Genomic DNA, 27,816 nt, shown 5'->3' with positions numbered 1-27,816 from the left:
CACAACTTAACATTTTAAATGTCTCCATAAACAACGCATAAAAGAGGCACATAAAAGAGCCAGCCATTCATTAAATTCGTTTTCTAAAAAATATTCTTACAGAACTTAAGCAGACTTTCTCTCACACTTCTGATTTGTCCATAATTCCGCCTACACTTTTCGTTTAAACTTAACGACCATTTTTTCCTCCTCTTCTTTGCATCGTTTGAGAAACCACAGATAGTTTTCATAGGGAGAATTGGTTTGTCAATCGCTTACTGTTTTCTAAGATCCAAGAAAAGTTCTTCCTTGATCACGATGGCCTCAATATAAGGCGGTAAAATGTCTTCTTCTTCGTACTCTTCTACAGAGGAAAAGAAAAATCATCGGTATTGTTGTTGCTTTTTTCATTTCGCATATGGAGGGTCAAGGGTTGTAAAACCAAGAAGCTATGAGCGTTTCTCAGATTTAGTAATAACAGAAAAAAAACAGTTAAGGTTAGTGTTGGTTCTGGACCATGCACTCAACGAGAACAGGACTCCTAGAGACAATCTAGAAGTTCACACGCCAAACATCTGGAATTGAATTTCATGTGGAAATCTTCACGTCCCACCAGAATGCTTTCCTTCTTTATAAGTATACATGGGGGAAATATTTTATTTGAAATGTATTGTTTGACTTCGTATCAAAATTAAATGAAATTGTACCCAACCCTTCGCAAACAACAATAAAGCGTACAACACACTCAGTGATAGCTTTCACTTGTCAACTGATACCTTGTGTATCCGTAATAAAGGTTATACACGTCTTCATACTCTTAATGCTCTCCGGACTCCCTAGAAGGCCGTGTTCACCTGGCTCCACTAGAATGTAGAACGTGGTGCCATTCGAGGTTGTGAGTACATCTTCGATAGACTGCGCAGGAGTAGTTTTCTACACAGCAACAGAAAGTATACAAGAATACAACATATGAGGGAGAGAAATCTTTGTGCAAGAAGAATGGGGGGGGGGGGGGCCTGTAGGATTCCTACAAAGGTCGTTTAGAAAAGATTTGGGAAGCAAACAAAGTGAGTTATGGACAAGTTAAAAACTAGTAAATGACCTAATAAATAAAATACTTTTGATAGGGAAGAAAGTTGACGCCTGGCGCTCACTCGACCCAATCTTTCCCAACTGATCTCTAGTCTAGAAAGATGAGAAGGAACAAAGAGGCACACAACGATTCGTCCTTCAAACACGATTAAATACGAGACAGCAACAACAGTACTTTTCATGACTACCTTGTCCCGGACGATAAGACTACATCATCAAAGATAAATTTGTCTTATTTTTTCGATTACCTTCTTTGCCTTGCTCTGTTCTGGTTTCCCCGAATTGAAATCTTTCTTCTTTGGTTTTGGTTCAGACTGCAATAAAATCAGAGTTAGTAACTGATTTTATTGTACAACTAAATGTACAACTAAAGGTTCAATCACTGATATTAATTTGGTAATGTTATAATGGATTCCCAAAATTAATGCTGATGAATTAAGAAGAGCCGTCACAGATGAAATAAATCAATAAGCAAAGAACTACTAGCTGCAGGTGCCGGTGAGTCACATTGCTTATCTCAGCACAACTGGGGCTGGCGTAATAACTTTCGGTGTGTTTCCAAACAGCCTCGACTTTGATTTGCTTTCGTTCCGGTAAAAAAACAAAAAAAAGAAGTTGCAAAAAATCAATTCTGTACATCAAATTTTCTCCAACAAACTGACCATTGATGGTCTCCTGTCCACTTGAAAATACTTGCACACTTCACCGTCATATTTCGTCAGTTCTTCGTTGACTAAATCGGAATAAGAACTTGACGTCCGCATTTGAAGGGTGTGAAAATCGTTATACCTGCAATTGAAAAGTCGTAGAAATTTATAACAATTGACAACCAGAGATCAAAAGTAGCAGTGCTTTTTTTCGTACTTACAGTGTTTTTATTTCATCCAGAGCTGAAAGCGCCTGTTCCAAGCTATATTTTAGTGTCTAACAGGGGTAAAAAATGAATGAGACTTTAACAATACGAAACAGAGTAAATACGTTTCTTTTCGTACTTAAAACATTTTTCTAGATTTAGGGAATTATACCTGCTCACTTGAATCTTGTCTCATTTTGTCCATGATGATATCCAAATTGGCTTCTTTTACCTAATAACGGTAATGACACAACGTAAAAGAAAATGGTATCCTACTTATATTCTACACTACTGCGCCTCTCAATAACAAGTGAACCATGGAAATGTAAATGCATCAGTGAAAACCATTTGGCAGATGATCATACGGGAAACATTTTAATGGGGCTCGAATGGCCATGTTCCTCAACTGCAATTGATGGATTTCGATCCATTTTCTGTTTATTTGTTTGCTTCTGCCACGAAAATTATTTATGGCAGCATGAAACGAAATGACAATTTCAGTTTTGACCATCACACTATGGATGTTATTGAATGACGCAGGGAACAATTTCCAGCATTTCTTATCCAGGCGGTATGTCCTGTACCACAGGTGTCATATATGTATGGACCTCCGTGATCCTTGAATTCCCTGCGGCTTAGAATCTTATGTATTCGACTAACACTGTCAGACGGATAAGGGTTTTGTCGTGGGAACCAAACGTCCCGTCAGTGTAACGATGGTCCGTTTGGTTACCACAGACTCCCTCCCTACTCCACCAAATATGCCTGCACTGTCAGATGGGAAGGTTTCAAGTTAACTGAAAATTTCAGATTTCCCCAGACGTTACTTCGACTGAGATGAACTAATGAGCATAAGAAAATAAGCAAGGAGATAAAAAAAAAAGAACGTAAAATGGGAACATTCGTGTTGGTGGGAGGCATACACTGAATAGCTGGCTTTTCACTAGGTGCAGTGGAGTAGCTGAGCTGGAGAATATCTTGAAACAAATCCAAATTAATGACCTAAAAGAGGAGTTTCACCTAGGACCTCCAGATTTCAAAGCCAGCTGTCCAAAACAGTGCCACGCCGCTTTATTTTTCTGTCAAAAATCTGCACTCACTTGATTTGCACCATCATGGTCTCTACGATTCTTCTCCAACAGTTCCTGTAAAAGTACAAGTCTAGATGTGAGCACATATTTTAATAAAAAATATTAAAAAAATTAAAAAAAAAAAACCAGTGAATTAAGTGAAAGACTGCACTTTCTATCGGTTTACCGGCCGCTTTATAACCCACGCGGGATGTTGACGGCGCGAGGAAGCCAATAACGAGCGAGGATTGTTAAGAAAGGAGAAGTCTAAGATGCAAGGCACATGACGACCTTAAAAAAATTGGGTTCACTTTATTTTTTTTTTTTTCATCTTTTTTTAAGATGGCTGCACCGCAAAAGACGTCCTTCAAAGCCTGTCGCTTTTTTGCGTCGCGTTTCAGCCGCAGTCGACCTAAAAGAAGCCTTACACAAGTAATTGTACGATAACTTCAAACGACATAGTTGTACCTGAAGGTTTCTTTCTTGTCTAGCCAACCCGATCTCGTGTAAGTCCCACAAATGCGCGGCTCCTTGTACAAACTTGAACAGAGATTTGATCATCATGACGTGAAAATTGCTCAAGTTTTCCAAAGAGCGCTACAAATGGAAAGAATTTCATTTGAAAAAGCTTCTGTGTCTTTCAGTAGACACGAAAAGTTAAGTAACTCAGTTTGCAAATTCAAAACTCTTTGAGCCATAGCAAGTTACCTCCATTTTGTCAATCTCGTGTTCAAATTTAGTTTGCTTTTCACCAACGAGTGGCAGAAATGATTCATTCATCACCTGATGGAAATATGAAACGAGTTAAGAACCAAGACACTAACGGTGAACACGAGTCCTTAAACAATCATACTAGGTGAAATAAGTAAAGTTCAGTTGAACGTCTTGCAAATGTTGTCCATGGTGGAAGCAGTTGGCTCTACGTGTCGGTAATGGTTAGACTTCTGTGAGACTTCGTCTTTCGAACTGTTTTATGCAAAGCCGGCGTTTGTGTGTAAAAATTAACAAGCTACTTTAAAGTATATTTGATTTATAAATTAGTGGGATGTGATGGTCACCTCTTCTGTTCTAACTGCGTCAAGAATTCCTCCTGATAGAAACTGTTCCTGAAAACAGGAAACAACGCAGTGATATATTTTTTAGATTTCTGCTTTTTTGAAAATCGCTCTAATTATTTGGTGGCTACGTAAGATACTTTCTGGAAAAAAATGAAGAAAAAAAAAGGAACAAGGATAGATAGTGAAGATGGAGAGGAAAACTGCGGATTATTAGTGATAATCATTTAGAATCATAAACATTTGAAGAGAGATGATAGTTAGATAGACAAACCATGACGTAGCTATACATGTAAACAGCTAGCAAACCTTGACACGGTTGACTTCGTCCATGCAGTGGTCAATAACCTTATCATACTCGCTTTGTATAATGTCTTTGTATCTGGCATGGACTTCCTCTGTAAGGACAAAACAAGAAAAGAGAAGGTATGAGACGTGGAAGACGACGGAAATTCCAGCCTGGTTTTCTGGAAACGCTTTAGCATCAAGTGCCGGAATAAGGAACTAATCGCGAAACTTTTTACTTCTCAAGATTTTGAAAATAACACAACGTTTGCAATGGAAAAAATATCTGGGTTAAAAGGATATCGAGTTTAAGCTGCCATGTTCCTTGGTGACAATCATCTTTAGAAGAAACGAAGGCCCGGTAAAAACCACAAAGGTAAATCTACTTATTCTAAGCAAGTTCCGCAGAAATAACATTAAGTAAATGCAGACTTACTAAGGAAGAAAGAGAAATTTTACATTGAGGTCGACAATAATTCGCTATTGCCTTGCTTTTTCCTCATCTCGTTTAACCAATCAGGGGCACACTACAACCAAATAAGGATTGATCTATCACGCTCTCCCGTGCATGAGGCAGTTCTGCATGTCTTCCCTGTGACTTCTCATTGGCTCCTTGTTAAATCTTTCTTTGAGCTGATTGGTTGCTGTGAATTGCTTTCATTTTGGCTTTATAATACCCATTCAATCAAAAGACTCTAGAATGAACATACCAAGTTGACGGCATATGTCTGTCAATCCAGCGTTCCATTGATAAACAGCAGATTTAGTGGAATTAGGAGGCCTCATATTCCTTTGAACAATAGTGGCCAAATCAGAATCAGCAATGAGACAGGTGCAGCAAACAAAGCACAGTGCAGAAAAAGCCGGTGTGCATTTTAAATGACACGGCTGCTCGTTTAGTGAGCCTGTTTTGCAACTGAGAGCTGCACGGCAAAGAATCAAGATCATCCGAGACAGTACACGCAGCAAGGATTCAAGTGAACAGTCGAGTAGTAATCAATTTCCATATAAATCATAAAAGTAAATTTCAAAACACAAAATTGAAGAACGAGTTAGTAAAAAGAGTAAATCAATAATTCCACTGTGTCCTTCAGTCATTGTGACAAACCTTAGCGATTCCAGGAGATCCAATCGCTTCTTGTTTAGTGTCTTTTGTTCTGTAGTGAAAAACTGCATCTTCCTTTTAAGTTCTGGCGGACCTTTAATTGCTGGGCTCTGCATGAACTCGCTGAAAAGAAAAGGGGATTTATACGTAAGGCGCACTTAAGGGCGTACCATGATTAAAGGTCTATACAAGCGCTGTTAGATCTATTGTAGAGTACGCCGTACCAGTATGGCAATCCATTCCAGGTTATCTGTCTGACAAAATTGAATCCATACAGAAAAGGGCGCTTAAGATAATTTTCCCATGTGCCGATAGTTACTCAGGAGCCCTCGAGTTAGCACGGGTGGAGACCCTTGCGTATAGAAGAGATAAGATATGTAAAGAGTATATGTGCAAAATGAAGGACTCAAACCACCCTCTCCATCCTCTTCTACCAACACGCTTAGACGATACCTGTCCCTATAACCTCAGACACAAATCAGACCAGTTGTATCTTTACAGAAACGTTACTACCTGTAGAACGAAGCGCACCGAAGACTTTTTAACTTTTAAGTATTTTTAACAAATGTGATGCATGTTCCGTGTGGTGTATATAACTTGTACTTAATGTATACAGAAATGTACATAGTCGTTCTTATTAAGTTTTCATTGTATCATAACTCGTTAATTCAGTAAGTACTGCAAGAGAGTTTAATAAACCATTATTATTATTATTATTATTATTATTATTATTATTATTATTACTATTATTATTATTCTGCCACTATAATGAACTCCTGTACCTAACGGATGTTAGAGCCACACCAGGTGTAAATCTGGGTAGGTGACTTTATCATTCTCACAGCAACAAAATATTTGACCAAACGGAGAAAACTACTTGACAGAGCTATAAAGCAAGAGGTAAAAGATCTCTTCTGGCCTTTTTCGAACATAACTTCGCATTCTTCTTTGTGGTAATCATAGACGTACATTTTTATTTCAAGGGAAGTGATGGTCTACACTTCAGAGTCTGGCATGGCCCACGATAAAAACCCATGAAACACCGCTCAAAAATCAGTCACCATCCTCTCTTACGATGAGAAACGAGGCACTTGTTGTTTGATATTGAACTCTAGTCTCGAGAATCAGAGACGAGAAGTCTTCCCAAATGAGGGTCTCGTCTCTTGAGACGATACCGTCATTCACAAATAAAATTTAAAGCTTTAGTATAAACTCATTAATTCGTAATTCATAAACGTTGACGAAACTTTGATTGCATGTGGATGTGACAATTTCCCTCTCCAAACTGATAGCACTAGCCCGATTTCGAACAAGTGATCTCAGGGGTACAAACAAGAATCGGAAAATTGTTACAGCAACACCGAAAAAAAACGCTAGAAGATTACAGTATCTGCTCGAATACATGTAGATTGCCAAACTAGCAGCTATACAAATATGTAACTTAAAAATTGGAAAAAGCCTCATTGAGGGGGGCATTGGGGCCTCTGGGAAACCGCAAAACCGGAGAAAAAAACCTCCAAAACCGAAAAACCGACGAAAAAAGGCAGCAAAACCGAAAACCGCATGCAAACCTGACAAAACCACTACATTTTCACCTTTAAAGGGGTCAAAAAAGAAAAACCGAAAACTGCATCAGAGTTTTCGTGAAAACCGAAAACCGAATGCAAAAACAGTTAAAATCCGCAAACCGCTCTGAACATCAAAACCGAAAAACTGAACCTTTTTGGCCCAAAAAACGATCCAAAAAAACAGTCAAAACCGCAAAACCGAAAATCCCAAAGCCCCCCTCCTCATTCAGATACTTGGTTTGAACACACAACCTTCCACCTTGCTTCTCTCTGATCAAACCCCCAAAGAAATACAATATGAATGCTGACTTACTTAAATGTCTGTACGGCGACTTTACATTTCAGTTGCCTCCAGTCTTCCACCCGTCTCTGCCAAGAAATGTAACACTGCCTCTCACGTTCGACATCAGCTTGAAATTCACAATCACAGAAAGGTTTCATTTAAAATGCTAGATCTACTTCAACAGACTCTTTTAATAGACTAAAATCAACAATTTGTCGTTAGAAAAATTACCTACAGAGTAATTTTGTGGTCTTACTACTGGTAGAGATAAAGCACGTCGTGCCTCGAACAAAATAACAGAAAAGTTCAAAACAGCAGTTAGCATTTCAATAAACGCGTATAATAAACGCGTATAATAAACGCGTATAATAAACGCGTATAATAAACGCGTATAATAAACGCGTATAATAAACGCGTATAATAAACGCGTATAATAAACGCGTATAATAAACGCGTATAATAAACGCGTATAATAAACGCGTATAATAAACGCGTATAATAAACGCGTATAATAAACGCGTATAATAACCGCGTATATTAAACGCGATCGCAAATGTCAAGATCACCAGACAAAGGATGCTCAGCTTCCATGTATTTTGATGCTGAACAATATATAGCGGTTTTAATTTCTAGCCGCTATTATGGAGGAGAGCTAAATCACTTTTACAACTTACCACTCAGTAAATGAGAAGTGAGGTCAGCATATGCTCTCCTGTTCATCAGAATAGTAGAGTTAACACGTTGAGCTTCTCTCTCCAGTAACCTGTGTACATCAGGGGGCATCAAGTGCGCCACTCGCTCAAGAACTTTGTTATAACTTTTAAGGGTCTCGCGGATCTATGAGTGGGAGAATAAAAAAACTGTATGTCAATAAAACTAATAAATTATTGGAACCGACTTTGATATTCCAAGTTAAAACATTACAAAATTTCTCTAAGCATAATGTCTTGGAATGTACAGTAGATGTTGATGTTAGGGCTAATTGGGAGCGTGCCGTCCTGCGCGTTGCGAGCGTGAAAACAAAAAAAAAACGCCAGAGTAAAGAGAAAAAGAGAACAGTCATATGATAAATTGCTTATTAATTAAGTTTAAGGGAGAGGACTATTATGCCTCCAGCCAAATATCTTACCAGCTGGAGCTGGAGTGGCCCGAGCTAACTCAGTCAATCTGCTCTGTGAGAATAAGATACTCACCAAATTACCCCTGTCGTTCTCCACCTGTTCGAGAATGGCATCTAACTCTTTAATCCATGTTTGACGACAAACGGAATGTTCGGAAATGGAATCCCACAGTTCTCCCAGGTCAGACAGGTTGTGAAGCAAGAGGTCCTGTAACAGATCAGCAATTTTCACTTTTCAGTTTTCATCCATAAATAGTTAGTTTTCTTTCCATTAATGATTATCAGACTGAGTGGACATCAAAATTTTACCAATAAAGTGGCAGTAACAATGTAAAAACTGTCATTCATTTCGCAAAAATTCAACGTTGTACTTACATCGTCACTTTTTATTGTTTGCAGCAGCTGCTCAATTTCTGCAAGAAAGGACAAAGTCATAGTTAACATCCTATTTAGAGGTCTAGAGTCCTTAAACATAACGGTACCAATAAATAAAAGACCATCTTCCAAAGAAGTACCTACAGCAAAACAGCTAACTTTCACTACAATATGAAAATAAATGTTTCTTAAAAGTTGAGCCAATTTTTGGCACATAATCATTGGATCAATTTTGTTGTTGTCCTGTAATCCTTCTGGGTTTATTTCAACTCTAATTGCCAATTTGCTCTCAGGAACAGGAAATAGAGAAAAGGCCAAATGTTTAATTCTGATTCAAAGAGATGCATTAATCACTGCTTCACCAGTTCATTATTGAAACAAACAGACGACCAATCCTCCAGACATTGATAATCTAAAGGGAACAATGGACAACAAGTAAGCATGCCAAAAATTTTTGGATTCTTTTTAGTGGCCAAAAACATTTGGCCTGAAATCATTAAACACAAGTCCATTACCTGTATCATTTTCAAGCAAATGCTCTTTCAAATTCTCACATGATTCAAGGATGCGTGGTTCCAGTTCCTACAAACAAAATTAATGAAATAAAATAAGGTCTAATGAGCCAACAGAGTTACTTGGTTACTGCTAATACAGATTCCAACATGATAATTTTCCTCAGACACAGCCTTAAACCTAAAAAGCTAACCTTTTCATAACTTACAGTATTTGCTGTAGCCAAGAAAGGTAAGTTACATGATTGTATGTGGCAGTCAGTTGCTTATATACTCATCAATCTTCTTCATCCATCCACATCAATTTTATCAACTCTATGTTTCATAGTGACATCATGTAAAACCAATCTATCATTTGCTCCCAATGACAAATACATGTATTATAAATTACAACCACCCACTGTCAATGTGCAAGAAAAAGTCAAGTATTCTTAAATAAAAGTTACAATAAGTAAAATGTTTTCATGTTCATGTGTGTGTATCTACTTACAGCATTGATGACTCCAAACTCTTGATACATATCTTCCAAATATGATTCATGTCTTAAAAAATGGAGAAAAATTTTAGAAAAATGTGATTAATAATCCATCAATGATTTTTCCTTAAATGATATTGGTCTAAGCATGTAATGTACCATATTAGAATATACTCTTGTGCCAAGTGGAAGCATTAACATAAAAATGTGAAACAATTGAAAATTACATGATATTACTTTCAAAGTCACTGGCTGAGGTAAATGTACATAACTGTGTAAATAAAATATCGCATTAATAGCACTATACTTCAATATCAAACTGGTCACACCTTTCCTTTCTGCTTGCCTCTAGTCTTTCAATAATATTTGTCTTCTTTTGAACTGTTTCTAAAAGCAAAGAATTCAATGAGGTTTATGGTAAGCCTGTGGAACAGTCATAATCTTTTGCATTTTATAGGAGACAACCTCTAAGCCAAGTCCAAAGCGCAAGTCACCCACAAAGGGAAGAGTACCAAATAATAATGCTTGACCACACAATTGTTCAAGTTGTTCCTTCATTCATAAATGAACAGACCCATCAAATTCGGGTTACTTGATATCAAATTGTTCTATGGACGAAGCCATTCCCAGAAGCCCTTCATTCAATTCTGAACAAGTTGAACGTAAAGGATAAGCAAAGGAAATGCAGCAATGATCAATGTATTCATTTGACAACTACAAAAGGAAATAAATTGGGGATATTGACCTTAAACAACAATTGCAAAGAAAAGGTTGCACTGGACATGTAATTTGTGAGATTTACACGGTTACCTTCATAAGGAACCTTACACACTAGTTTTCAAAAATGTATCCTCTTAAGTCTAATTAAGTGTTGTCTCCCCTAAATTATAAATTTCGTAATCCCGCCCATACACATTTGAAAACAACAAAATATTTGATAACTGCAAATAATCAATTAATACGATGAAATCAAACACCTTCCCATAGGTTCCATTCCCAATTTGAAAGCATACACTTATGTTTACCTATCATTTCCTAAAAGAGAATGATGCCTGGTCAAATAATCACATATATTGTTTAGTCCTTCATGTTGGTTGAAGTCTTCAGTGTTCTCCATCTTTGTCTTAATAGCTCGATTGCCACAAAAAATTAAATATTTTGGCAGGCTTCTGGATAAATAGACTCTCAAGGCAAGATCAGATTTGCCTGATTGTCATTTTCATTCAGATCAAAATGGTATGGAGCAGAATCTACAAGACAGTGGTTGGCATATGTTTTTGTGCAAGTTTTACTGGGATTTTTTTTTTTATATATATATATATATAAAATCATGGTTTCCAAGCCAATATGCCTGGCGTGCGCATGAAGACAAGGTAAACTAGAACTGTTTTTTGTACATTATAACATTTTGTTTGTTTTTATCCATATTTTGGGGCATTTTTAATTAAACAATTATTATTCTTGCATATGTTGGACATGAGATGATTATAGCCAACTTGGGACTCGTTGGCCATGTATCATCTCATATTCAACGCACTTGTGGACTAGTTGCTAATCCAAAACAATTACTTCCAAAACAATTACTTACAATGAACACCACCTGCAAATAGCGAGCTAATCTAGGCGGGCAATGTCAAGGACAAACAAACATGAATCATTTGTCAAAAGGGGAAAAAAAAAAGTGATAAAAAGCAAAGAAAAATATTATAATTTATGATTGAATTGTAATTAAGATGCCTTTTTATTTCATAAAAATAAGAGTGCTAGTGTCAGCATAACTGTCCAGAGTTTCTGTTGATTTGCAGTCAACATCCTAAATCTTAGTAAACAAAGTGCTTCACACCACTTTTTCATTATGCTGTGATTGGTTGAAGATTGGAGGTGTGTCTATTAGCGCAGTTTTTTTTTTTGGTACTCCTCCCCTAGCACATGACTCCCACTTTGCATCACCTCCCCCTTCCCTCTGTTTGACCGAAAGAGGCCATTAAAAATGTAGAGATGTAGAAAATAAGGCACTATAAAATGACAACCGAATGTTCTGAAACAATTTCAATTTTCAATTTTATAACATTTTTAATTCCTACGTTTTACAATCTAATTACCCTGCCATTAAAGAAAAGCTGCAAAACCAATGTGAAATAATAGTCATATGCCAACATTTATTTGGTACTTGATTTATTAATAGTACTCCCAACAAAAATTACTTACTTGGTGTATCTGGAAGCCCTCTGACTTCAAGAGCATCAAAAAAGCTATCTCGTTTGGAAGTATTCTGAATAGCATCAAGAGCTGTATATCTAAAATCAATTACACTATGTTATTTTTAATCAACTGCTAAACATTGTTCACTAAAAATCAACTTTTTCATGTGCATCAACCATCTACAATATATATCTTCTGGTAGTAGAGCCTATGGTCTATCACGAAAGTGTAAAGTTTTATTAAACTGATTGTTAACATGAGATACATGTAAATGGTCAGGAGAGCCAAAATTACTTTCTATGATGACCTATACGTTGCTCAAGTAGATTTACAGCACAACAGATCATACAAGTTACAGGCTAACAAAACCGTAAATGGTAGGTGGACAGGGTCTACCTGTCATTAACATGATTAGATATTACAATACGAGGGGCCAGAATTTAAAGATTTACCAATCTTAAAAAGTTCAAGTTTAACCCATTAATGGCCGCAGCTTTTGTGGAAAACTGTGTTTTGAAGCTAGTCGAGCAGATTTCGGGTCACCGTTGTGGTTCTAAAAGCTCAAACTTACCAAAAACCACTTGACAGCTCGTGCACTCGACGGCCTTTTGATCCAAATGCAAAATGGCGACCTGAAAATCTCGGGCACGCGCAGAGAGCAAAATTTCGACATAGTTTTTGGGTTAAAAAGTCTTGCCCCACTTACGACTTCTATTTTTCTCTCTTTCTCCTGCCCTTTTTTTCCCCTCTCCTTGCCTAAAGTTTCTCCTGACTTGCTGGAAATTGAGTAGGCTTCATTTTGGTGTAGAGATTTTTCAGAAACTACTCATTATTTTCAAAGCACATGCTCGGAAAGGTAGGTGGGTAGTGAAACACGATCTTCGTGCAGATTTTCAGGTCAAAGTGACATGGTTTTTTGGTTATTTCTCCAATCTCCTCCACTCAATTGCGCTCATTCTGGTATCGTCTGTAAGATATTTTCAACCTGTTCAAGTAGGTGCTCGAATTCATGCTCCAGGGTTAAAAGTGATGACGTCACAGGGCGTAGAAAGGGTGTGGGTCCCCATGGGCGCATACGGGCGCACTGGACGTTAATGGGTTAATGAGTGGAACTATGCATAACTACCAGGAAGAGAGAATAATTATTCCTTAAGTCTGAATAAAAACATGTCAGTAGGACATCTAAAATTATCTGGAGAATTCTGCATAGTTGCCAGAGAATGCTCCTGTCAACCAAGCCTTAGTAATAAACACCCTGTGGTGTAGATCAGTCTGTTCTCATTTGGACTGTGGTTATAATATCTACAGCTCACTTGAAATGCACAGGATTCTCTATACTACTCTCATTCGGCCGGCCCTGCATCCATCGTTTTTGCCGGCTTGTCAGAATACCATGACCGGTCACGGCTCTAGATTCCCTGACCAGTGGTAACAGTGGTGCAGACCTGGGTTTGGATGGTAGCCTTTCACTTTCCAATGCTTCTACTAGGCTTACCTAGTACGAAAGTTGACAACATACAACAAATTAATGTATTCGAATATATGAATATCATATGTATGAAATGTATGAAAGTGATCCTCAAATTTTCTTCAGGCCTTATTTCCACTACAATACAAATAGGATTCATTACAGCAAGGATCACTTTCACACAATGCAGAGAACTTAAGTCCTCTGTTGTTACAAAAATTAAGCAATTTTATCGTTGCTATTCAACATGTTAATAGCATCAAGGAATTTAACATGGGCTGGAGAACTATGCCCAGACCAATTAATTACTGAATAAAAGCAATTGGGCTGGCTATAGAGTGAATCAGAAATTCAAATACTGTTTAAAGAGCACATCCTTGGTTCATTAAGTACAATTTTCAGGTAAAGAATTACAAGTCTGTTTAGCATGTGCTCACAAACTGTGAGCACTGTATCTAAATAGTGGCATGATAAAAAATAACTTTTGTTTAAATAATGATACAATTAAAGGAGTGTAGAGTCATTCACCCCAGGAAATCAAGGATAAAAGATCATTATCACTCTCGAGCTCTAGGGTCAACCAAAGAGAGCCTATGTTTTGCTCAACACTCAACAGAGTTTAAATGACAGTATCTTTCCCATCTTTTCCTTTTTCAGTCCATAGTTTCTATATACTTGTGAAAACTGTTGCAAATGATTAATCATTCAGGTTGTAGGCTGGAATTGGCGGAGTGTGTCTCGTTATCGTAAGTAGGGCGCGGGACAGAAACACTCAAACATTATAATGTAGTTACTTATTTTCGTACATCTACCGATTAACCATAGATAATGCCACAATTCTTAATTACTCAATAATTCTTTAATGTACAAAAATTCGAAATGAATGAGGGATTTCTAGGAGCATACACAACCACAAACCCTAAAACGGCCAGTTCATGAAAAATAAATTTCAGAAATGATACGAATACAACAACAGCAACGTAACTCTATCTTGAATGAACGCATGTATGCTTCCGAATTCGTTCTTTAAATTCACCGCCGGCTTTGTATTGAAGACTGAACTACTGGTGAAAGAAAACCCGTCGATGTAAGGTTATAAGCAATGGGAACAGCGTAACAAACAAGCCATGCACATCCAGTCTCAAAGAGATGTCGAATTGTAGCTTAAAATATTTAACTGGGGCTGAAACAAGAAACGTGTTTACCTCCGCATCAAACACCTGGCGATACACCTCTTCCTCTGGAATTATTCGACATGGTGTTACATCAGTCTGGGCCATATTAAATACAAATGCCTGTCAAAAATAAAATACGGGTTCAATTTTTCGCATCATCCGCCATTTTGGTTGAATTCGTTTGTTTGTTAGCAACTAAGTGAGTTAGCGCCCAGTCTACCAACGGCTAGAGTAAAGAATCAGCGACGAGAATCAAAATCGCGGGCTGTCCAAAGATCGTAATGAATTTCTCTTACGGGTAGCTTCACAGGAGGAAAATTAGATTCTCCTTCAGAAAAATGTACTTAGTTAGCTGCGTGTATTCATGGTGGTATTTGTCGACTGAAGCCTTCGTGTAATTTCATTCCACAACAGCAATAGCACCGATGTCTTCAGAAGGTTCACCAGGAAATTGGGGTAGGCAGTAAAAAGTTGCACGATTTTGGTCATCTCTATGGTGGGTGATTACCGTCATAATTCAATTTTTGATTTTCTGACATATTATTACATTTTGCATAGTAATGAATTTTTTGTCTGTTTGAATTTCATGTTGGTTTTATCAGTTTTCTGACAGAATTCAGAAATTTTCGTCTAATCAAATTTTCGGATAACCAAAACTTCTGTTGATTGGAATTTTCGGGTTGTGCCAGGTTTCGGGGAGCTTTTCGAATTTCCGACTATTCACCGAAGTGGAGGTGGTTAGTGGTGGACATTTACCGAGCCGCGAAGCGGCGAGGTAAATATCGACCGCTAACCACCGACACTGAGGTGAATAGTTGTATTAGTATATACTAAAACAGTGAGATAATATACACCACCGAAAATTGATTTTAATTCATACGATTCCAACATTTCAACATTTTCCCGCGCGTAACGATCCAACGCGGCTCGGATCGCGGTAAGCGATTTTTTGTTGTAAAAACTGCCGTCTCGTTTTTTCGCTGACAGATAAAATTTTTTACACCGAGGATGAGCCATCGATTCCATACAAATGAACAAGACGAGCTATTAAACCATGCAGCCAATCCAGCCTAAAGTGTAAGGCGTCCACTGTATTTGGGTGAAGCCCTCCTCCTTCAATTTCCCGAATAATACTAAGTAAAAGCTCTCGCAAGTATCTGAACGATTGCAGCTCTTTTTGAGAAAGCGCCATCACTCTATCCGCCATCTTGGATCAACAATAACATTACCTCGATCTGGTTTCTCGTAGTCACCAGGCCAACTGGAGAAAAACTTGTAGCAGAAAATTGAATGTGTCCGAAAATTAGAACTACTGGCAGAAAATTCACCAGAAACGAATCGGAGATGTGAAGTATTCTAAACTAGTCGGAAATTCGAAAAGCTCCCCGAAACCTGACACAAACCGAAAATTCCAATCAACAGAAAGTTTAGGTTATCCGAAAATTTGATTATACGAAAATTTCTGAATTCTGTCAGAAAATCGATGAAACCAAACATAAAATTCAAACAGACAAAAAATTCATTACTATACAATATGTAATAATATGTCAGAAAATCAAAAATTGAATTATGACAGTAATCACCCACCAAACATCTCTAACCTGAAATTTTTTAAATTTTCTTACTTTTTCATCGATTGGAAACATCTTTTATGCAGCCTCATGCATTCATCGCCTCGATGAATGCATGGTGTGTCCATGGTGTGCAACAGAGACTGAATTAAACTTTCGGACTAGCGTATACAACAAGTTTGGAATCACCAACACAGTTTATTAAAGCATCTGTTTTCTTTTGTTACTAAGAAAAGGCATGATACCTCCATGAAACGGTACCTTCGTATTTTTGGTGCTATCTTTAATTCCTGGTAGCAGCTAGATGCCCCACAGTTTGAAATTCTGACCACATAAAAGCGAAAACCTACCTCGACGTGACTTCGAGCAAGGGACTTCATTACACAACTTTAGACCACAGGCCGATCACACTTTGACTATGTTGACATGTTATGGGTAATGTATCATTGGAGTAAACATGGGCATGCCACGCATACAAGAGTTATGGACGCTTAGTAACTAATGTTTATAATACTTATAATAATAATACTTATAATAATAATACAAGCAAATCTATAAACACAGAGAGTAGGGCGGCATCCCTTGAAGACAGGTAAGTAGGAATTAAAGTTTGATCTAAATGAGCTCCTGTGCGAATATTTCTTCTCAAAGCTGAAGGAAAAATACCTTCTGTTATTTAGCAATGATTTCCACAAAATCCTCTACAATACAAAATATTAACAGCGTAAAAAACGATCCAAAATAACTCACTTTCGGCTCACATCTACTCCTTTTTTTTTTGTCAAAGCGTCTGGAAAACTATAAATAACGGAGTCAAATCTAAACAGATTCAAAGTCTAATAATCTGATAAGTAAAAGCATATCTAAAACTATACAGAAAAGAGAAAGGTGAATGGCAAATCTAGAACCCTATATACCGGGCTGCTAAAAGTCATTAAACAATGTGAATGGCTCCCTCGGCAGCTGCGATTTCAACGTCACAATTATTATAGTCATACGCAGCGCGGCGCTTCACCCGCGATCCTCGAAGGCAAACTAAGGCTGACCGAAGGAGGGCAAAGGATGTCTTTGCTCGGATCCAGGAAATTGTTTGCGAGTATTGTTCCCCTTTCTTGGCGACTATCAGCTCGGCCAATCGGCTGTGGTATCTTATGCATTCCATCCCCATCCCTCCCGTAGTTGTAAATACAAGCGGCGTAAACGAGCCATGCTCAACATCCAACACTCTCCTTGAGTACAGCCACTTGTTGTCGTTTTCATGGATGCGATAAATCTGCTGCGGTTCCCGGTCCTTGTAAGACTCGGCATTAGGGTGGCAAACCCTCACATCGAAGAATGCCGAGCTCTGGGGATCCCAGAAGCCACGCGCCCGAACGTCCAATCTTGCGTCTTGTGCTCTATTAGACCCTCTGCTGAGTTGTTCTTCAGTGATGTATTGGAGAACTGGCTCGACCTCGACATCGGTACACACTATACTCAAAAGGTCGGCCTCGAGGTCTCTCAACTCATTATGCCGTTGGATAACAAAGCCCCCTCGTTTGCAAATCATTGCGTGGTCTACTGTGAAGTTTTCTCCACACGCACACACTGATGGAATGTCATCGAACGGCCAATCATAGCGTAATTTAACAGCATCGCGAAACTCTCTCTTGCTGAGGTTGAAACCATGTTCTTGAAGGGGAAGAACTGTAGCCATACAGAGGAGCCTTTTTCTTGAGCTAGCTCTAGAGCTCGCTTGGTCTTCCGTGAAACAATTTGTTTTAGATTATCTGCAATCTCTGAAAGTTCTTCAGCTTTTACATGTTTGACAGCCTGACGCCCTGACTCGATGAGGGACTCGTCGGGTTGTTGATGAGTTTGAGCCATGATATGTTCGACAAGAGAAGATGTCACCTGAATAGACGAGGCATGTTCGCGTGCCGCCTTGTGACATGGGTTGCTCAAGCTCAGGCCGCCTAGGCGCACGGGTAGTGCTAGAACGTCTCTATCCAGTTTGGTACACTTGCGCCCTACGATTGCTGGTATAAAGACCTGGGAAATAGCCTCTTCAAGTGGCTCTAGAAGATCTTGGACATCAGGGAGAGTTCTTATGAAGTACGTCCAACGATGCTTTAAAGCAAACGTGTATGCGGTATAGCTGGCCTGCGGTTGAATCTGTGCAAATTCAGCCAGCTGAACAACTTCATTGACCCAGCTACTTACTTTCTCGTTGACATAGTCCTGCAGAATAATCTCTTGAGCCTATCACAGCTCCAAGATGCTTCTGCCCTTCTACTGTCACGTTAATGGCTGTATCTTTAAAGGCTTCTCTAACAAGTGCCTCCTTTTCTGGCTTTGCAATAATCCAGCACTTTTTTCCGTTTGGAAAGTAGCCAATGTCTGGACCGAATGTATTAAGACCATCCCACCATTGCTTGATTTCTGAGATAGTGCCAGCTCCACAAGCATCATCTGCGAGCCAGCATTGCTTTGCATCTGACATGGCCTGTAGACTTGTTACCAAGGGCTGGGTGCTGAGGGCATATATTGCCATAGCAAGTGGGTCGCCTTGAGTTGTTCCCTCGACTGGTGTTATCTCTTTACCACCGGTGATAAATAACCGGGCTGAATGGCGATCGGTGTTTATGGCGTAGACTGCAATTACAGGACAAAGAACGCGGATATTGTGTAGAGTCGCTGCCCTATTAAGGGCATTAAATGCATTAGACGCATCTATCAGCAGGACCGCGTCGGTATCATCTGCTTCGAAGATTCTATGCATAGCGTGTATTGCAGCCTCGCTCCCTGATTTCTGCCCCGCTCACAATTGTAACGAGCCACTTGCCTCAACAACGTCCCTCTTGGCTATGTTCATGACGCATTTCCCGCATATTCTCCTGATCACTTCTTCTTCACAGCACCCTCTCCCTTATCTAGAGGGATGAGGCGAATCGCTAATAATGTTTCTATGGTCGAAGGATCTATGTTATTAGTACATAGAGTCTTTGCTATTGTAGCTATCGCCTCACACAGCTTCTTCGATGACTGTTTGAACGATTTACAAGCCAGCATTCGTCTGAAACCGTTTGCGTCAACACCACAGGGACCCCAGAACCTTTTGTTCTTAAAGCAGCTTGTCTGACCGTTTCACCGTTGCTCCCAGAGTAAACTGATTCAGGAAACTCGTCATCAATCGGTCCAAACAGGAGTGAGCCCAATTTGGCTGGTTGACTGATTGGGGTGTTTTTGCTGTAGTTGCGCCATAACTTCATCGGTCAGCGGTAATACACCACCACTAGTACTTTCGCTCAGGAAGCGAAGTGCTGAATTTATCTGACCCTCGAGCACGAGTTTGGTGAACACTTTCGATTTATCAGGTGGATCTGTAGATCTGAGTTTGCCTATTCGACTTTGAATAATCCGACCTTCGCGCAGCAACTTGTTGATTTCCCCGTCTTTCCACTGTACAAGACGTTTTGACAACAGCTCCTGGTGCTCTTTGGCTTTGGACTTGGGACCAGGCTTCTGAAGGCCTACTGCAAGGAGCACAAAGGCAGCTTTCAGAGCTATGTGTTGGCAGTTAGCACCGTTATTTCAGTCATTAATGTGTGACGTAACTTGATCTATAAAGTCTCTTCCTGTGTTACCATAGGGGACGAGAGGAACATTTTTTTCCACGTCGCAATCTCATTATAGGCATCCCTTATGACTGAAGTCTGCAAAACAATCTCGCTGCCGTCTGTCCGCTTACCCCACTTTATGTTTTCTGGTTTGCAGACACTAAAGTGGTCAGGAATGAAACCGAGTGTCGGAAAATTGTCTTCGCTCTTTATTGTCTGGTTTGGTCGTTCCGTTTGTTCGAGGCTATCTCCTGGGATTTGTTGCAAAGTAGTAGTCGTATCAAATCTTGACTCACTGTAGCATAATAATAATAATATTAATAATAATACTTATAATAATAATACTTATAATAATAATACTTATAATAATAATACTTATAATAATAATACTTATAATAATAATACTTATATTAATAATAATACTTTATTTATCGTGTAACACCATGGACCTCCTACTACGTGTATGTGTGTACCCACCATCCCACCCCGGGGAGGACATCCACCACACAATAATCTCTTGCATGGGAAATTAACGTCTCTTACCACTAACCTTGCAGGAGACGGGACCTACGGTGTTATTCCTCCTTATCCGAGAAGACTAGATTATCTATCCATTTCTTGGTATTAAAGAAAGGTAGCAAATTCTTCTCAGTTATTTTAAGACCATGAGTATTGGTCCAGCCGGGACTCGAACCCTCAACTTCCCGCTCAACCCAATTCAGCGCTCTAACCAATTGAGCTAACCAGGCCTGAGCCAGTTGTTTGCATTTTGTAAAAGAAAAAGGGCATCTACTTTTGAAAGATACCTGTGGAAATAAAGTTCAGACACATATTTTATGGACTATTGCCACTGGTGTCTGAATAACTGTTGCAAAAATAAATTGTATTCCTGTAATCTCTTTCACAGCCAGAGACCAAACAACGGCCTGCTCACAGTCTAAGACTAGTCCCTTCATCAAAGACAAAGTCAAAATCATTTAGTTTCAGCTACTTTTCTCAAAAATATTCTTCCACATAATATATGTTTATATTATGAATTACAAAAAAGCAGCCACAAAGTCAACTAGTATTAAAATTATTCACCAAATTTGTATCAAAAGAAGTAAACGTCACTGTTTCTCTGTTTAATTTGAACTCTGAACAATAAAAACATGCTAAGTGAACTGGAAATATTAATTGGCGTTGAACAGTATCCATCCAAATCAAATCTATTCGTGGAATAACTATAAACTATCTGCTGGACATGCTTATTCATCGGATTTAACTTGCTTTCAAGCAACCAAGACCTTCACTGGTAGACTTAGTGCACTGCTTAGCAGCATGCAGTTGCGTTGAAATAGGAAATATAAAATATACAACTACATCTAGCATTCACTAATCTCTACTTAGACTACTGGAAATTCAGCTCGCCTCCACCATCAGAGTGAAGCAAGAAGGGTAATTCTAAATCGAGTTTATCGCGTAGTTTCTGCCGTTATTCCGCTGACTTTCGTCAGGCGGTATAGTTTCAGGTAAAATGACCTCAAACCAAACTTCTTGGTTTGCCATGAAAATTCAAAACATTTCCATTATACTGATGACATGGAGCGGTGTTCCTCTCCGATTTTTATCCTCTCCTTATACCCCTCGGTTGCATTCTCCTCCCCAGCTCGATAAAAACCAAATGCTATTTCTTTTCAGAATCGCCAATAATTACAGCACACCGAAAGAATGAATTAAAGAATAATGAATATATAATTAAGACTTACAGCTAAGGAAGGCATTAATTTTAGGGCATCACAAACCATAAAATTGCTCTAGGGGCAACTCTAACCCTTCTGTCCAAATCAACCTGATTCCGTCTTTACTTGTTTTAACTTGCTTTATTGTCCAAACAATGATGATGAACTCGCTTCTGGAAATTACTTACTCATTGCCTCACTGAATTAAGGTTAAGAATCGTAATCAAATTGGTAACTACTCCAAGAGCTAGCCTTTAAACCCTTTCCTTAGGGAACAGCTTACAATGTTTGAAAGTGGTTCTTCTAGGAGATGCCAGAGTTGGTAAGACTTCGCTGATAAGAGCCCTTAAAAGAGCAGGATCCATGGGAACTTCTTAAAGAGCCCTTAAAAGAACAGGATCCATGGGAACTTCCTAAAGAGTACATAGGAATTAAAGGGGCCTGGGTAACATACATTGACATCACAGATACATGAAGGCTTCTCATTACTGACACATCCGGAAAGCGGGAATATTCCTCTCTCGTTAATTCCTACTTGAGAAATCTGCATTGTATTGTCTTTGTGTTTGCCCTTGATGAGCCCTCAAGCCTCACACAACTTAAGAATCAATGGTATCAGATGTTCACCTATGAATTTAAGGGTGATGCTTCAAAAGTCGCAAAGTTTGTTGTTGGCACCAAGCTGGATGCAACATCGCACGGAGCTTCACTGCAAACAGAAGCAATATCTTTTTCAGAGGAAATTGGAGCAGAGATCTGGATCACCTCAGCAGTCACCCTATCGAACACTCAAGAATCAATATATTGTTTCGCCGAGTTGCTGAGAAGGCAGCCACTGCCATGTTTACTGATGGGATTAAGGTGGACATAGATGATGCACAATATGGTTCATGGTAAAATTTCCATGACCACCTATGGGATGACCTGCTTCTTGGTGAGGGCGCCCTCGTGAAGTATCCTGATCCAGTCCTTTTAGGCACTGAAGAAGAGATGATTACAGATCTTCAGTTGTACCATCAGTGTATAACAATGACAGGGCAGAGTAGGACATTCACATGGGGGACTTCGCCTGGGTAATGGTAAATAATTCTATTTAAATGCAAAAGTGTGCAATGATCACATTTAAATAGTCCTTTCAAGCTGAACTTGAAAATTTAAAGCCCATGTATACTCTTTCCATTATAAAAACCCTTACATGGAAAGTGCCACTGGTTTCAAAAGTTCCCGTAGAAAAATGGAATTTGATTCATTTCACTAAAGATTTGACTTCTAAGCAGTTCATTGTGCCTTTCTTACCAAACTATCTCTTAAGACACAAGTAAATCTCAAGTAAGCAGCGTTTTCCATGAACGAAAAGGAAAGGTGACAATTCCAGCAGTGAACTTGTTACTAGGTAAAGTGTCCATATAACGGTAGTTATATGGACTTTCATTCAAACGTGACAAAAACATAGGCAATTTTTTGGTCAGAAGTTCTTTTCAGACTAATGACCAACCAGGCACTTTTAAATACGCTCGTGCACGATGCAAAACGTGTCCTTTTATTCACAACACTGATAAAATATCGCGACCTAAACGATCCATTAAGATCACCGATCACTTCACGTGCACCTCCGCCAATGTAATCTATTGCATAACTTGGACTTATTGCAAAAAGATATACATCAGCGAAACAGGCAGAAGACTAGGTGACCGATTCCGAGAACACCTTCGAGACGTGGAAAGGAATGACAAGGACACATCGAAACCAGTCGCTAGACATTTTAATTTACCTAATCATTGTAAGCACCACATGGCAATCTGCGGTCTTTCCTTACACTTAGGTAGCACGGAAAGCCGTAAAAATCTTGAACAAAAGCTCATCTTTCAAACCGGCAGTCTAAATCCCACAGGGATCAACGAAGGCTTTTCATTCCACTAATTTATTGTTGTTTTTCTCGTTGCCATGTTCCCACCAATAACGTAGCTCCATTTTCTGCCTTTAAAAGCACACACAACCCACAATTCCTCTATTCGCTCCGACAAAGGGCTAACGCTCGAAACGTCAGCTTTTGTTATCGTTACGGTGGCCAATTTACCATTTCAACTTTGTTAATATATCCAAATTATTTCGTTACTCCCACCGACGCAGCCCTTTGTTTTGTTCTCGGTAATCTAATCTCAGTAGGTAAATAGGTCCTACTTTATCAGCATGTATGCGGTAATTTAGTATAATTAGATTCGCTTATAAGCAGTAGATTAAAGGCGAATCGGGTAGCAATAGCCCATTTCCGAATTACCTTGGCCTCATTTTCAAAACGAGTCCTGGTGCTCATCCTTTCATATGATTATAAGTTTTCATTCACATGCAAATTAAACTCATTTTCACAAGAATGGTTGAGCACCAGGCCTCGTTTTAAAAAAGAGGCCAAGGGTACTTTGGAAATGGGCCGTTCATGAAATGATTGCTTTAAAGAAGCCTGGAAAATAATTGGTTTCCAACGGTATTAGGGAAACACGGGTTTGACTGCTGACGAAACTTAACCGGCTACAGTCTAACCGAAATCCTCTCTTTGTGATGCTAGCCAAGTCTTGCAGCGAAGTAAAGACGCTCGACCTAAAGACGATCGAGGCTGTTACTCACGTGACATTCTCTATACAGGAGCGAGCTTTCCTCAACTAGAGAGTCTTAGCAAGGCCGCCTTGTTCTGTGAACAGTTCATCAAGTACAAATGCCATGCTTCAAAGATATGCTCTCCAAAAAACATATCTTCAATGAAACCTTTCGCCTGGTGGATTTCACATGACTCTATCACAATGACATATTGGGATGGAGCAGCAGCTGACAGAAGAATGTGTGCATGTGGGATAAAAGGCACGTCGACGCCGCTAAGTTCCATAGTTTCACTCCTGGTACCATGTAATGACTCTGACATAGGGTTGCTAAATGAATTTATTCCGATGACTAAGACTTGAATTACACGATAACTCAACTACTGATCGAGCACGTGGAACACTCTCTGGCACACTCGCTAACACTCCAACAACGCGCATGTTCACTCATTTGCATAAATGCATCTCATTATAGGGGAGTAACCATATGATGGACTAGCATCCCATCCAGGGGGGAGGGAGAGTACAAATATTTCGTCGCTTAGGCTGTATGGGCTACTGGCCTGACGCAGACTTATTCTTAATTCTATTACCTACATCTCCTTGAACAGTGCTGGTAAATGTTGTTTTTTTTTTTTATGGGAACTTTAGAAAAAATTTTCGTATTAGATTATCTAATTAAGTTGTGAACTTACCATCAATTTTTAACTATCAATATTCTTATTTATATATTAATTTACTTTTATTGTTTTTTTTTAATTTATTTTTTTTCGGTTATTCCGGGTATTCTGGGTATTCCGAGTATTCCGGTTCCGGTTCCAAATTCCAGCATTCTATATTTTCCAACTGCCATTTTTTAGATCGATTTTTCGGTTTTTGTGCCAAAAAACGTCGGTTCTTCGGTTTTGTTGTTCATTGCGTTTTGTGAATTATCCGTTTTCAGCATTTTGTTTTCGGTTTTCGTCAAAAATTTTGACGGGTACTCGGATTTGGTATCCGAATATCTTTTCTTTGTGCCAGCAACTCAGCTAATAGCGCGTTGGAATCTGGGACGAGACTCATGTACGACATATCAAGAATTGGCAAATTTCCCCTTAGTGTCCTGTTATGCAAATTTTAGTAATCAACATCTTTTCTGTCTTTAAATGAAATAAAATAAACTTAAGGTTATTGAAACGTAAAATGTATTGGTCTCTGATGTTTTGAATACTCATACAGTTGTAAATCGCGAATTAAACCAGAACATTGAAAAAATGAATTCTACGTTTGTATCTACGTTTGTAGCTCAGTTTAACTGCCGGCAGTGATTGCTATTCAAACTAAGCTTTTCTTAATATTTCAACTTATATTCTGGAATCAATAGGTAAAGAATAATTTAAGGAAATAAAATACATTTCAGCATCAGAGATGCTGAATGTAACACTAAGTTATTAGCGTTAGCCAACAAAAAAATATGTCAGAGAAAATGGGAATTTAAACTTGAGATTCAAAGAGTTAAATACTCCCATCATGGATGTTGTTTTGCGTTAATTATGGGGAGTTTACTCATTTCTGGGCCCACTTTAATTGCGCCCACTTAGATCATTTATTCACCTGAAATAAGTGCGAATAATCGATCAGTTATCGAAAGTTTAAAAATTGACAAAAAAAAACCGACTTCAATTATTGTTCGAAAATGGCAGAGCTTTGTCTGTGATGTGAAGTTTGATGAACATTTTTAAGTGTGTACACCTGTCGTAGTTTTATGAGGTTTAGTTAGTTTATTGCGTTTTACTCCGTTGTAATCGACTTTTCTTGCATCTTTATTTTGAGGAATGTCTCCACTATATAACTTTGAGCTCGATATCGTGACTGCAGTTTCTTTTCTTTGCTTTTTGTCTGGAGTTGTATTTCCATCTTGCCATGGTTGTTCTGGTAAGTGTCCATTTTTTCTTTTCTTTGCGTTATTCTTAAAGCAACTTTGTGACAACAGTTCTTAGGTTTTTCAGGTCCTCCAAACAGATATCAACTGAAGTTCCTTTACACTTTTAGCGGATCTCCACCCACTAGTAGAAAAGTTTTATCGGACATTTGCAATGGCGTGTGATTACGACGACCCAAAATAAAATTTGAGGGACCTGATTACTGGGTAAGGAGAGACTTAAAGTTTCTTCCGTGAAAATTCGGGAAAGCCTACAGAATAGGCGTGGTGTTTTATGTCTTGCGTGTTTTACACGCGCGGGAAGAGGGGCGCGAAAAGGTTTATTTTCAAATTCAAAAGGCGAGAGGGGCCGTTCGTGTCTCATTCATTAAAAAAATTATAAAAAAGCAGAAAAAAAATAGAATTTCGCTATTAGATGCTCTGCTAACCTGGGTAAAATTAGTTCCTTTTCGAAATTGGTCATATTTTAAACTTCAATGTTCGTACCATATGTCCTAATCATCATGATGGAGAGAAGCATAAATTCCGAAAGCTTCATGTTAATTACGGTGAAAATGGTGGTCACAATTTGTTTATCACCTGCTGCTTTCAATTAGTTGAAGAGTCTAATGAAAAGATGCAAAACAGTTGGAGAGTCGAGCTTTCCTGCGAAACAAACGGCAGTTGCTTTTCCTAGCTTTGTAAATGACACCTTACACAAATTGAGATAAATGGGAAAACGTCACTTTTCAAGATTACCTGAGACTGCGATATTCAGGACATTCAGTCAGGAGGCATTTGTGAAAAAATCCTCCCCCCCCCCCTCCCCCTTGAGTTATCATTCGTTTTGCCTTGTTGAGGGAGGTTTTCGATTCATTTTAGGACCAGAATATTTTCATAATTTTCTCATGTGCTAACTTAGTTCGTGGAACGGAGTAACCTGTTTCACGATCGGAGGACATTGGCGTCATGCGATACAAGACGTGTTTGTTATTTTTTTGAATGCGAACTTGCACTCAATAAAAATTATAATCACATGGATTGTTTCGATCGCGGGAGGCCGTTTTCCTTTGGAAAGGAAATTTACGGCGGCGAAGCAAAATTGTCAACCGTCTTAAAAGTGATAATCGTGTTCCAGCATCCCTACCACTCGTCAAACTTTCCGTTTTGGAAAGTTCTAGTTAGGTGCTCGACAGGAAATTAGAATCAGGAATTCATTGATAATTTACCGAGACGACGTAACGCATGTCTTCTCTTATTTGAGTAACATCAAAATTGAAACCTATGAATTAGTTCGGATCATGAGAAGATGAATACCAAAGAGGTTAAGTGTGGGCGTGTATACAACTGTCCATAACCCAGTGGTATATGGTTAAAAAAATTAAACTTCTCTAGAAGCGGTTTGCGGGGCTTCACCAAAACAATAACAGTAGTCCGCCAAGCTGTTATAATTAGTTGAAGTCATTATTCGTGCAAAAAAGAAGCTGAAACCTTCATTTACGTCGGCGCTTTCCAGTTGTGACTGATTCAACCTTGGAGAATATTGAAATGGCGTCTTTGTATAGATTTGACCGAGAGACGCCGTTAATCGTCTCTGATTTTGTCATTTTCTCCGGAATCGTGTTCCTCTTTTGTGGAGGCTGCCCAGGTAGAGACAAACCATTGGAAGCAATGCCATATTAGCAATTTTGTTTATTAAGTAATGGTTTCTTTCGCTTATTTCACTCGTCGTCGAGAAATCCTTACGAATTTTGATTTTTTTTTTAATTGGCTCGTCTTTTTTTTTCGTTCGTATACTCTAAGCTAAAAATTGAGAG

General features: G+C 38.7%; 3 protein-coding genes, 1 long non-coding RNA gene and 1 pseudogene across 4 annotated transcripts in view; 2 read left to right on the top strand and 3 right to left on the bottom strand.

The window, feature by feature from the left end:
• Positions 1-14,806, bottom strand: part of LOC111329275 (coiled-coil domain-containing protein 180) — a 34,130-nt gene extending 19,324 nt beyond the window's left edge. Inside the window, exons 1-23 of the mRNA XM_088758725.1 lie at positions 14,648-14,806; positions 13,288-13,469; positions 11,981-12,069; positions 10,102-10,159; positions 9,788-9,839; positions 9,301-9,367; positions 8,786-8,823; positions 8,484-8,618; positions 7,965-8,127; positions 7,321-7,417; positions 5,443-5,562; positions 5,045-5,124; positions 4,359-4,447; positions 4,053-4,100; positions 3,703-3,777; positions 3,463-3,591; positions 3,025-3,069; positions 2,097-2,156; positions 1,940-1,995; positions 1,734-1,860; positions 1,320-1,385; positions 756-912; positions 259-343 (exon numbers count right to left, since the gene is read on the bottom strand). Of these exons, the coding sequence (XP_088614851.1) occupies positions 259-343; positions 756-912; positions 1,320-1,385; positions 1,734-1,860; positions 1,940-1,995; positions 2,097-2,156; positions 3,025-3,069; positions 3,463-3,591; positions 3,703-3,777; positions 4,053-4,100; positions 4,359-4,447; positions 5,045-5,124; positions 5,443-5,562; positions 7,321-7,417; positions 7,965-8,127; positions 8,484-8,618; positions 8,786-8,823; positions 9,301-9,367; positions 9,788-9,839; positions 10,102-10,159; positions 11,981-12,069; positions 13,288-13,469; positions 14,648-14,722 (2,093 nt within the window). The 5' untranslated portion in view covers positions 14,723-14,806. The remainder of the gene's footprint in view (positions 1-258; positions 344-755; positions 913-1,319; positions 1,386-1,733; positions 1,861-1,939; positions 1,996-2,096; positions 2,157-3,024; positions 3,070-3,462; positions 3,592-3,702; positions 3,778-4,052; positions 4,101-4,358; positions 4,448-5,044; positions 5,125-5,442; positions 5,563-7,320; positions 7,418-7,964; positions 8,128-8,483; positions 8,619-8,785; positions 8,824-9,300; positions 9,368-9,787; positions 9,840-10,101; positions 10,160-11,980; positions 12,070-13,287; positions 13,470-14,647) is intronic.
• Positions 14,807-16,424: 1,618 nt separating this feature from the next.
• On the bottom strand, positions 16,425-19,678 carry LOC148733186 (uncharacterized; annotated as a pseudogene).
• A 1,066-nt stretch (positions 19,679-20,744) lies between these two features.
• LOC148733180 (uncharacterized) overlaps positions 20,745-27,816 on the bottom strand; it is a 46,266-nt gene continuing 39,194 nt past the window's right edge. The window contains exon 4 of the long non-coding RNA XR_016000661.1: positions 20,745-22,487. This is a non-coding gene — a long non-coding RNA (uncharacterized LOC148733180). The remainder of the gene's footprint in view (positions 22,488-27,816) is intronic.
• LOC148733184 (contactin-associated protein 1-like) overlaps positions 25,234-27,816 on the top strand; it is a 6,785-nt gene continuing 4,202 nt past the window's right edge. The window contains exon 1 of the mRNA XM_088758344.1: positions 25,234-26,013. Within this exon, the coding sequence (XP_088614470.1) occupies positions 25,914-26,013 (100 nt within the window). The 5' untranslated portion in view covers positions 25,234-25,913. The remainder of the gene's footprint in view (positions 26,014-27,816) is intronic.
• Positions 27,489-27,816, top strand: part of LOC148733185 (vitamin K-dependent protein Z-like) — a 1,397-nt gene continuing 1,069 nt past the window's right edge. Inside the window, exon 1 of the mRNA XM_088758345.1 lies at positions 27,489-27,647. Within this exon, the coding sequence (XP_088614471.1) occupies positions 27,548-27,647 (100 nt within the window). The 5' untranslated portion in view covers positions 27,489-27,547. The remainder of the gene's footprint in view (positions 27,648-27,816) is intronic.

This window comes from Stylophora pistillata, chromosome 4 (genome assembly GCF_964205215.1).
Source record: "Stylophora pistillata chromosome 4, jaStyPist1.2, whole genome shotgun sequence".
NCBI classification, from domain to species: domain Eukaryota; kingdom Metazoa; phylum Cnidaria; class Anthozoa; order Scleractinia; family Pocilloporidae; genus Stylophora; species Stylophora pistillata.
This window is presented reverse-complemented; position numbering and strand designations above follow the sequence as displayed.